The 12,617-nt window shown below is 32.2% G+C and overlaps 1 protein-coding gene across 1 annotated transcript in view; it reads left to right on the top strand.

Annotated features, from left to right (window-relative positions):
• The window catches only part of LOC126817340 (PDZ domain-containing protein GIPC3), a 31,324-nt gene extending 19,135 nt beyond the window's left edge, over positions 1 to 12,189 (top strand). The window contains exons 3-5 of the mRNA XM_050544221.2: positions 2,028 to 2,137; positions 4,285 to 4,366; positions 5,544 to 12,189. Coding sequence (XP_050400178.1) covers positions 2,028 to 2,137; positions 4,285 to 4,366; positions 5,544 to 5,728 — 377 coding nt within the window. The 3' untranslated portion in view covers positions 5,729 to 12,189. The remainder of the gene's footprint in view (positions 1 to 2,027; positions 2,138 to 4,284; positions 4,367 to 5,543) is intronic.
• The last annotated feature ends 428 nt before the right edge of the window (positions 12,190 to 12,617 follow it).

Here is a 12,617-nt window from a genome sequence, read left to right as displayed (position 1 = left end):
AATTTTTAAGTTGGGCGGTGAACTTTTGGTGGTAGCAATGTTTGATTGTTTAGTGGTAGAGATTTGAAATGACTTAGATTGTCATAGTTTAGTAATAATCAACAACCATTCCTAGTTATAGCTTTATTTAGCATCTTAAACAACAACATGTTACATATTTTAACAATTTTGTTGTTGTTGACGTTATTATCATTTGTCTTATTATAAACTCTTCAAAAAAGTAGTAGATATTGAAATGCAAATACCTATGCAGGTTGTGATACGATAAATAGTCATGGACACTTGACATGCTTTGAGAGTATGTTCACAGATGAAGAACTTATTGCCCCAACAGAACCACTGAGCTGCATGTGCGACATGCAACAGCACCATACACCTGGGAGGGTTCATTGTCAAATTTGACACTTCAAGGAAGGGTTGATGAAAACTACCGCTTGCTGGTTTATCCTATCCATGGTTGCTTTCCTATCAGTTCTTGCATAAGATTTAATTTTTAGCGTATCTTTGCTTTAGTGTGTTACGTGTAATTTGATCGGAAGACGTGTACATCAACGTCAACCGACAACACTGCAAGAATTGTTCGTGGTACTGCAAGAGGAGTGGGTCAGATTGCCCCAAATCGTGATTGAACGGTTGATTAGGAGCATGCCACGACGAATTGCAGAATGTCTGATGATTGGTGGAGCAATTACTCATTAAGACAAAAATCAAAAACGTCCATTTTCACTTTAGATGGTGTATCTCTTTGCGAGGTTGGACATACATCCCTACTCCTTGTCAGTACAAGACGGGAAATGAAATCACGCATTTGACTCAAAGACAGACATTTGAGTTTAAGACGCACACATTAAACCATTCGGCCTGCTTCGCCATACCTCCCCCATTATGATGAAATCGACTTAAATCGCACTGAATAGTGTATGCATAAATTCTAAAACGGCACTGTTCACTCTAAGTTATGCATAAGCAGACGCACATATAATGAGCCATATAAAATAATAGTATGGTTTGCATAAAACATGTAGCCTACATATGGTTTAACAGGTCTGAATGACCTGTTTTTATTTGCCAATATATTTTTATTAGGTGGCATGAGAAATATGCTGTGTTACTAGTGCCAAAATTATCTTACAACAATTTCAGATTTAAATTTGTAAACATACCTTGCGCACATACTGTTGCCACAGGAATAAAATTTGCATACCATAGGGTATTTGTACACACTGACTACAAAAAACTAGAGGCAATATTGGCTGGGGACTTACCATAATAGTTTTTTGGAGGTCAAATGATAAATGATAATAGTTTGGGGGGGGGGGGGGGTGTCAAATGATAACATAGAAACAACAGAATTATGTACAGAAGATTGTTTTTAAATTAATTTTTCAATAAGTCCATATATAATTAATTTTATATGACCTAGACCTAAAGGATATTGGGGGGCATGGCTCTCTGCTTTCCCAACTAAATAGTCTCCTTAGCACTTTCAGAATAAATGACCTTAATGCTTTTAGCTTGTATTTAATATATTGAAGGCAGTGGGTCAATATTAAAGTCCCAATGCATCATTTTAAGCAATACGAATCACTCCCAAACTCCAATAGTGTGAAAGTTGAATCACTTTAGAACCATATCAATCCAATAATGGTTCAATTCCGTTTAGTATTTACAAAGATATGACGAATTGAAATTTCATCTATCTATTTACAAAGATATGACGAATTGAAATTTCATCGATCTATTCATTAAACCTGCCGTGATTTTGTTGTCCTTGAATATTTAATGGTAGGCCTCTAGCGTTGATATTTTGAATTCTTTTTCTTAATTAAATGTTAGATTATCAATCTGAGTACATTATATGGATTAAGCCGGGATGAATAAGTCATTGGCAGCCTTTATAAAATTGCTATAGCACATGATCCTGAGAAATGAATTAAGGACATGAATATGATTAGCCAAAAACAAAACAAATTTGAACTATTTTATGTATTCTGTATTTTAAATAAAAAACTTTGATTTAATTTCAGCATTTGTTGGTCAATCAACTGGTAAGAAATCGTCAAGTGTATCAAATAAAGTTGGAAGTGGAAAACAGACACTGCGGTTGCGATCTACTGGACCAGCTACAGTTGAACAGGTATTTATAAGATCTTTGTGATGCTGGACTCTTTATCATAAGACATGGTTCAGGTGTGGTTCCCTCTTGTCAGTTAAAAAACCCTTGACAGTTGTTATTCGATATAAGAGTAGGCCGTAGTGACGCTCTCTAAACAAAGTTTCATTCATAGCATACACCATATGCCTGTCTTGATTAACCAGTTAGTGCAGAACAGTAGGACTTAAACCCAATTTCATTTCATTACAGAATAACACATCCACACATCATTTATTGTGAATAAAAACATGGGGATGCTCTCCATCCTTTTTATCACTAGCAGTATATAGCACCTGTCTCTGCCATCTTCATTTGCCCAATTAGCCCAGGAAAAAAAGGACATTAAATCTCATTTTGATTTGCTTTATTAACTGTTGCAAAAGAAGATTTATGATATAGGTGCAAATTACCAAGGATTCAGGGGCCTGTTTCACGAAATTTTAACTAAGATAAAATCCAAATTTTAGTTATTTGATTGGATAATATTAGATTGCATTTAGTGCTTAACCAATCAAAATTGAAGTATCTACTAAAATTTGGATTTTATCTTTAGTTAAGATTTCGAGAAACAGGGCCCAGATTTAGAGACTGTTTGTCAGCATAAATTTTCGGCAATAGTAGATAGATTATCATGAATTTGAAGGCTGTGAGAGAATGCTAGTTTGGTACTGTTGTGACATTTTTTTCAACACAAATGATAACTTTACATTTCAGTTCATCTAGATTTTTTATCAATGTTTGATTAAAGTTTTAGCATAGCAAATAAATTGTCGAGAGGAATTCGAATAAAACAAATATCAGTTCATGATTTTTACCATATACCAGTATTTGATAAATCCTTCCATGTCAGATTTTGGGGTAAAAACTTGCAGTTAATTGATTAAATTATTGGGGAATTTAAAACAATATTTTGTCTGTTCTTTACAAATAAAAACTATTTAATTTTTTTATACAATCGATGTAAATGTAAGGATTATAAAATTAGTTTGGCAAAAAGTTTTGTGTGACAAATTTAGAAAAGAGGTCATCATTTGTGAAGTTATTGTTTACTACTAGTATTGCCTACTGTTGGAGTCTTCTGACTGCATCCTATATAGGGGAGCCACGATGGCTAAGTGGGTAAAATGCTAGCTCTTTAGCCTGGAGGTCGCGGGTTCACTCCCAGTGTTGGCCGAGAAAGTTCATCAGGATTTTAAGTCGTTGTTTCCTCTTGACAGTGCTGCAGGATGGAGAACCTGACAAGGACAGTGGTCTAGTTGTTCGGATGGGATGAAAAACAGAGGCGTGCACATAAAAGATCTTTGTCAGTTGGAATTCGATATATACTCTTCAAAAAAAGTAGGGGATATTGAAATGCAAATACCTATGCAGGTTGTGATATGATAAATAGTCATGGACACTTGACATGCTTTGAGAGTATGTTCACACATGAAGGACTTACCGCCCCAACAGAACCACTGAGCTGCACATGCGACATGCAATAGCGCCATACACGTGGGAGGGGTTCATTGTCAAATTTGACACTTCAAGGAAGGGTTGATGAAAACTGCTGCATGCTGGTTTTATCCTATCCTTGTTTGCTTTCTTATCGGTTCTTGCATAAGATTTACTGTTTAGCATATCTTTGCTTTAGTGTGTTACGTTTAATTTGATCGGGAGATGTGTTCGTCAACGTCAACCGACAACACTGCAAGAATTGGCCGTGGCACTGCGAGAGGGGTGGGTCAGGTTGACCCAAATTGTGATTGGATTGTTGATGAGGAGCATGCCACGATAAATTACTGAATGTCTGAGGATTGGTGGAGCAATTACTCATTATTAAGACAAAAATCAAAAACATCTATTTTCACTTTTGACGGTGTATCCCTTTGCGAGTGAAATGGGTCCGTAGGATAAGCCGCCCATATGAACTGTTTATGTTCATGTGTAGGCAATTGGCCTGTTATTAACATACATTGGTTACCACTAATAAAAACAGCAGTGCATTTCCGCAGTTTTGTATTGTTTCTGAATATCCCCTACTTTTTTTGAAGAGTATATAAGAGTAGACTGCGCTATCATTTTATACAGACACCTGCCTTACAATGTGTCTGTGCTAGTGTATATAATTTATTAATGTTGTTTTACAGGACGATGATGCAGCAAATATAGCAACTGATAAAATCAATAATTTATTAGAATCCTACATGGGAATAAATGATACAGAACTAGGTAAGTATTAAATATTTTAATCAGAATTAAAAAAACACAAAACAGGAAGAGGGAGGTAATGAACATATCTTGCAGCTGTTTAGCAAATATTTATTAGCTATGTGAAATTTTAGTATGACGGCCCAGGAAGGACATGGCAACTAGTTGATCGTGTTGACAAAAAACTGTGGGCCACACCACCAGTGTACACATAAAAGACCCCTTGACTGTTGGAATTTGATGAAATGTAGGCGGAAATTAGTGCTGGGTATTGCCACTGCAGGCACGATACGATACTTATTGCGATTCAGGTGCCACAATACGATTCATATCACGATTCACAACCAGGTCAATATATACCAAAAAAAACCCCAGGATAAATGAATAATTGATATTTTTAGTCCTGCCGATGTCGAAGTAATAAAACTGTTTTATAACACGCTATTGGTTTGGATCAAAATATGGACCAAAACAATTTAAAGAGTGTGTGACGTGGATAATTAAGAGTGACAGGTTACTTATTGAAACAACAAAAAAGAATAAAAAGAAAATCGCCAACGTTGAACCCTGTGTCATTTACATGTGTTACCTACGTGTAGATCTGTTACCACATTTTATCATCTCTCTTGCTGATGTCTTTACCCACAGTCTCAGGATAAGACAGTTTATAACTGTATTCTAGTCCACTGGGCTGTAATTGGGTATGGATATGATGTCTGTAAGGTAAAATAAATGTAGCATTAAAATTCAGTATCAGAGGACTAGGGTATTCAAAGTGGTTGAAATTACACTAAAATAAATGACCATACTTAAAATGTAACTATGGGAAATAAATATCGTGATTTGAATTCGAAAATAACCAGAATACTGTGTTGATAAGAATTTGGGGTTTGGTAGTGGTTTCCTTCCCACACTTGTATGTGGCTAGGATTGCTGTTTCCTGCCTTTGGGGGTTTTCTTCAGGTTCTCTAGAGTCTCGGCAATGGACAAACAATCAAATGTTATCCCCCAAATAAAAATAATCAGCTCCCCCTGACCGCTTTCCCTCTTGAATCAGAATTGAGATTATTTTAGCTTTCGTAGGGGTAATTATGAATGTTACCTTTCATAGGGGTAATTGTGTATGTTACCTTTCATAGGGGTAATTATGTATGTTATTTTACCATTCAAAGGGTAATTATATGTATGTTATTTTCAGCACAAAGTATCTGGGAAATTGGTGATAAATGTGACAACCCTCACGATTTTGCTTGTGCCGTTGATGAATCTGATATGAAAGATTTCGGTTTCACAGATACATTCATCTTTGATTTATGGGGAGCTATCACAGATGCTAAGAGTGGACGTCTCAAGAAAACGCAAGAATTTAACGAACAGTTTTAGAATAATTTAATTAATTGTAGAATATCTATATATGGACTTATTTTATGTAATATATGGCCTCCAAATTTGTGTCGTGAAATTTGATTTGATTATTAAATAATATGAATATAATGCGTTAATGCTCAACAAAGGGCCAATAATTTCCAAATATGATTTCATTTTCTGCATTTTCCTTCTCTTTTTTTTGTAATATTAATATTGTTAAAGTTGAATATTATTATGCGATTATACTAAAGTCACATGCTAAGACCAGTTGTCGATTTTGTTCTCATCAACATCTGAATATTTGATAATGGTGGCCATGTTGTAATTAGTAATTATAATTATTTATAATTGTATCATTATTTTAGTAATTTTTATGGTTTGTGTGTCAAATAATTTTTGTCTTTGTTTTGTTTTGTGTGTTTTTCATAACTGAGGTAATTTTTTTTTTTCTCTAATAAGAAAGTCTTTTTTTTTAAATACTTTTTTTTAATTTATACACATTTTGTAATTACTTCAACTGAAATTGGAATTCAACAATTTCGTTTTTATATATATTTCATTAAGTGTAGCATTTCATAAAGTAGACATTAAATATGTGATATTTACATATATAAAAAACACATTAGTTTGTCATTGACAATTCACAATTTAGTTTCTTTACATGATAATTCTTGAACTTTAAAGGAACTAAATCGCTAATATTTGGGACCAAGAAATAATAATGTAATCTGATTGTATATAAACTGATTTACATTCAATTGTTTCCGTTTTGACTCTAATTTCAAATCAATTATGTCCAGCAAAATATGGCATGAGTCTCGGCCAAATGCCCATTTCTAGCGTCTGGTTATTCCAGTCTATTGCACATGCTCTCTAGATAAGATATGGTGTCACCGTTTGACTTGAGTTGTTGAATATGTCTAGCCTCGTTCTTTCTGGTGACTTGTTACAAATGACGCGGAAACGCATTATGGTACACGATTCGTGTACCAATGGTAAAATGTTTATTTTGTCTTAAATATTGGATATCAGAAGCCTACCTTTTCCCGGTAAGATTACAACACCAATGTTGATTTGAATTGACAAATAATTTGTGTTTTCAACGTGTAAGACTGGATGATATTGAGTTAGAGACTTAGCTACTTTAAGATTGTTGTTGATTTGATAATTCAAGAAAAGTTCCTTTATAAAGTTTAAAAGTTTGATTTGTCTTTGACAGGCCAGGTTGGTTTTCTCCAACTTGAATTACCTATTTAATAACTTTGTTGTTGTTTCATCATTAAAAAAAATGTTGCTTTATTGTAGTTGTTGAAACATGTTTTACTGCAGTTGTTTTCCAGAAGTTGTTAAAAAATGTTAAGCAGTTGTTTAAAATATATAATGATTTAAGTTGTTTAAAATTCTGATTTATTACATTTATTAAAACCTAGATGTATTGCAGTTGTTAAAATTTTAGCCGTACTGCAGGTATTTATAAAATGTTTGATTTCTGTTATTAAGGTATCTGTTGTATGCTCTCTATATATTGACGAAAGATCAGTGATTCTGTGATTATATATTTAAAATATTTTTTTTTTACCATTAGACAAATATATACAGATATCTGATGGACGACATATCACTTTTACAATTTGTGATAAAAACATTCCAATGAATGCTTATTTATCTGTTTTTAAGATATATTCCTTTAATTACAACTGGTAAAATATAATTTGATCTCTGATCTATGGTTGTAAAATCAGGGTTTTAGACTGTATAGGAATATATCTTTAATTTAAATAAATAATAATTAATGAAAACCATTCCAATATATTCCACAGTTATTATATACAAGTGTATATACTGTTATTTGTTAATATATTATTAATGTAGTATATATTTTAACATTGTCTCATCTAATGACTTGTTAGGATAATACAACATAAATCCTGACACCTTGACTGAATTTGCTGATTTTATTGTACCTTGAATACAACAAAAAAATTTGAACTCATGAAATCCTCAAAATTGTATCAGTTTTTCTAGAGGGATTAAGCATGAGACCTTTTGCTATTTATTGCTAAATATACCAATAAAAAATAATAAAACTAAGCTTGTTTTTGACCTGTTTAGTTGATTAAATGAAACATTCACAACAATCATTACAAATTGAAGTATGTGAACAACTCTTTTGATGTTCCATTGTGCCCAGTACATATTCAAACTTACATTGTTGAGTATGGGACGTATATCCTGACACTGTAACATAGTGAAAATGGGTTAATTAATATATTTATCTGCCATGATCTTCACAGAAAATCAAAATACAAGTCTGTCTGGTGTCCCAATGATAAATTATTACCAAATATGTAGATTGTGTTCAGTAGATTACAGAATTTTACTCATGTATGCTATTATTTATTAACCATTCTATTCTATAGTCTATTAATATGTATTTAAGGAGAAACTTGTTAATTTTTAAGGTTCCATTGCTTATAATATTCTTGCCCATTTCTGTACTTAATATTTTGCTACTTAAAAAGTGTTTCACTGCATTGTACTTTTCCGTACTGGTATGTATTTTGTCACATTGTGATGTACTTCACTGTACTGCATTGTACTTCTTAATACTTATATGTACTGTATTTTAGCCTATTGTTCTGTACTGTATTGTAGGTCTTCATACAGTACTTTATTGTACTAAACTGCATTGTACTTTGGTATACTATATTGTACTATCTACTGCACTGTGTGTGGTATTGTACTTTGCTGTACAATACTAAAATGTACTTTACTTTGCTGTACTGTACCTGTCTTTGTTGCTCTTAGCTATACTGTACTAATATATGTTTGCGTATTGTAAATATGTACTTCACTGTATTGTACTAATGCACTGTAGGGCTATATTATGAAATGTATTGAAAGATGGAGACAACACTAAAAATGCTTCAATGAGAAGGTTACACGTGTAAGGGAAATAACTCCAGAAAACATTCATGTGCTTGAAAACAAAACAAACGTGTAATGTTGTAAAACACCCGAACTGTAGTGAAAGTCAGTTCTCAATATAAGGGGGGTGGTTGGATGGCCGAATGATTAGCATGTGCGTGCTGTATCATAAAGCCTGTCATTGAGTCAACTGGCATGGTTTCGAATCCCCGGTTGTACATGACAAGGAGTAACGTCGCCTTTCTAACCACTGCTAAAGACCCCTCTGCGCTAGCGAATTCTTGAAATAAAATTAAACCATATGTTAGTCCTGAAATGACCTAGTTTGTGTTGAGTGGACGTTAAACCCCATTTCTCTCTCTCTCTCAATATAGGGGGGGGGGGGTCAGCATGGTACACAGCAGTGTTATAGTGAAGTCCAGTATATAGGGGATTTACCAACATAGTGTTATACTGAAGATCCAGTGTATATCTAGCTGTCATTCTTCAATTAAACTATTCAGTTTTATTCTTTAGAATATTATTACATATTTTTTTAACACTTAAAAGTGTTATTATTATATTTAATTTTCAAGACATACTACTGTATATTGTATTGCATGTGAGAATCAACTGATAAAAATTGTGATAATTGAACCTTATTTATCAATAAAACTATTCTCAACTGTTTGTACAATTGGTGGACATATAATTCCATTTTAGTTCTAAAATTACCTGGTTTGTGTCAAATTGATGTTAAACCCAATATCCCTCACTCCCTTTGTATCATTCTATTTACTTACTTTATTTATTTGGGTGCAAGTGGGTAATAGGGACCTAATCTCAAGTATGGATATTTTAATTTCCACACACTTCTTGGCTTAAAGTAGCCTGATAGGAGAAAGCCAGTATCAATTTGTAGAATTTTATCAAGGGTCAGACCCATTATTATTACGGTGAATGTTACATTTTATATTTTTCTTCAACATTTTTTTTCTGAAATACAAAAGTAGTTTTCTGCAAATTTTTATAAATATTTTTTTTTTTTAAATTTTCATTTTCCATTCAATATCAACTAAATGCATTCAACATTTTTCTCCCAATTTTTGGGGGGTATTTTGATTTAAAATCAAGGTCAAAAAATGCTTCTTTTAATTACCTCAACTAGAAAAGAGACAATTAAGAGTATGCTTAGTTTTATATTAGGTTGTGGCTTAGATTTTCTAAAAAATTTTATAAGATTTTTTTTACTGATCTCATTTTCAGTTCAATATGATAGGAGATAAATTGTTGTAATTGGATTCAATATTGAGATATAACAAAGGCCTTATAACACTAACAGTACCTTGCTGATAGTTTTGAATTCCATCCGAATGAATATTCAAATTTTTTCGATAAATTTTGTAACGTTTTCAGAGAAAACATTTTATTGTGTAAATGTTGTATATTATAAAAGAGTTGTGTGGATGTGATATTATCAATATATTAAACTAGACTGTATTCTTGATAGTAAAGATCTAAGTAGTCCAAATCGTTCGATTCCTTCCCCAGCCTCCGATAGCAAAACCAGGTTAATATTTATTAACCAACTACCAATGCGATGGTTTCTAAATTGATCTATTCCCCACTCCCACCTCACCTCTAGTTAAAAAATTTGTATCCACATTTGATAAAATTAACTATAACTAGTTAGTAAAAAAATTTGTATCCACATTTGATAATATTTAACTATAACTAGCTGAGATGGTATCTAAATTGATCTATTCAACACCCCCACCTCGCTCCCACCTCTAGTTAAAAAATTTGTATCCACATTAAATAACATTAACTATAACTAGTTAGTAAAAAAAATTATATCCACATTTGATAATATTTATAACTAGCTGAGATGGTTTCTAAATTGATCTATTCAACACCCCCACCTCGCTCCCACCTCTAGTTAAAAAATTTGTATCCACATTTGATAACATCAACTATAACTAGTAAAAAAAAATGTATCCACATTTAATAATATTTAACTATAACTAGCTGAGTGTGCTATGCTACTATATAAATAAGCATGTTTTGTGGCTATCAATGATAAAATTAACCTGTTTGTGTGTGTGTGATGGTAAATTAATATTTTCAATAAAGGTTGCCTTGCTAATTGTGAACACCAAATAAAATCAATGACCTGGATTATTGTGACTACTATCGGTGTTAATTTAGTTTTTCCAGTTGCCATATGCCTGTATTACTACTCAAATAAAGTAGTCTGAATCTGAAATAAATCCAGGTCACTGATCTTAAATAAGAAGGCTTTACTTATTAAGTTACAAGGATTATACATATTATATATCTGTGTCAAATCATTAAAGTGTGTCAAATTCCATCAACATTGAATGTGCTATTTTAATTACCATTCATTGATCCATTGATATCTAAAGATATGTTGCATGTGTGATAAAGTATACTTTTGTCTTTTTGAATCATTTAAAAGATTCAGTTGCATGTAATCTTAATTAAAGAGGCATTGACACATACCCAATTGATTTCATCAATTAAAAATTATTCTGTGTCTCCTCTACTGGCTGACAATCTAAGCACTAACTTAGAATAAGATACAGCCCCTACAAAAGAATCAAGAGTGTCTTTGAATGCTACAAGATATATTTACTCATTAGATGTTAACTCGTGATTCAACATCTTAAATAGATGGATTGATATTGCTTTAAATCCATAACATTTTATCATATGAGATGTTGTAACACTCGCAATCGTTGTTTCAGGAACATGATGGATGATTTGATAACCTTAATTTATTCACATATAAAAAGTAAAATTAAAAATTTATTTTCTAATGATCACCAGCTATCAAGAAAGCGTTATTACCTGGACAAATCAAGGATTAAAACTTTAGATAATTGTTTAAGTTTTGATATGTTATAAAATTCTATGGAAGTTATAATTTTGAAAGTTTATGAAAATGATAAATGTTTTTACTAGCTGTGATTTAACTAATGTTGGAATTATTTGACACTTTCTTATTCTTGTATTTCACCGACAATCATCCATATTTATACATGCTTTTTGTTAACACAAAAAAAAAGAGAAATGTTTCAGACAAACTTTGAAACTTCTTGGTTAAAACTGCCCATAATAAAAAAAATAATTTAAATAATTTTTAGATGCCCACATTTTGATTTGTTTCTGGTCCAGAATTGCATTATTCACATTGGTGATATTCAACAATTTCTTAACTTTTGTGATTATGAGCGATATATGAAAATTACTGCTAGAGTTATTGCCCTTTGTCACATTTTGAAATCTTCGGGACTCTCTAGCTGTTGTTATCAGTGCACATGCAAAAATAATCAGAAGTGATATTTTGGCGGGGGTTTTTTTGTGTCAACAAAACTTTAATATATTTGTATATTCCAGTAATTAACAAATAAAGATGCATGTTGTATATTTGTACATTATGTTAAGCCAATGAAGCAAGGAGTTGTATATTTTAAATATATTGGCCAATGAGACGTATTGTATAATTTGTGTATTGACTATATTGACCAATGAAAGGAAGGAATATATATTTGTGTATTTTATATATTGTGTGACGTTGGTCATCCCCCCACCCCACCACCGATATGTAGATTAACACTGACCTGTATTGTCCATATTTTTAAAAAAAAAAAATTCAAGTCCGATGTGCCATTTGAAGCAATATGAATCCCTTGCAAACTGTCATAATGTCAAAGATGAATCTCTACTAGGAATATCAGTCCAATAATGGTTCAATTCCATTCAGTATTCACAAAGATATGTGAATTTCATAGATCTGTTCTTCTCGCTATGCAATAAGCCCGCCGTCATTTTGTCGCCCATGAATATTTAATGAAAGGTCTGTTTTAAATCTAATCGAATACAAGCCAGGACATTATTTAACATTTTGTTTCTTTATTAAATGTAAAATAATTTATCTGAATACATATTAACGTGGATGAAGCCGTGATGAACT

This window comes from Patella vulgata, chromosome 4 (assembly GCF_932274485.2).
Source record: "Patella vulgata chromosome 4, xgPatVulg1.2, whole genome shotgun sequence".
In the NCBI taxonomy this organism is placed as follows: domain Eukaryota; kingdom Metazoa; phylum Mollusca; class Gastropoda; family Patellidae; genus Patella; species Patella vulgata.
Note: the sequence above shows the minus strand (reverse complement) of the source record. Positions and strands in the feature narration are given on the sequence as shown.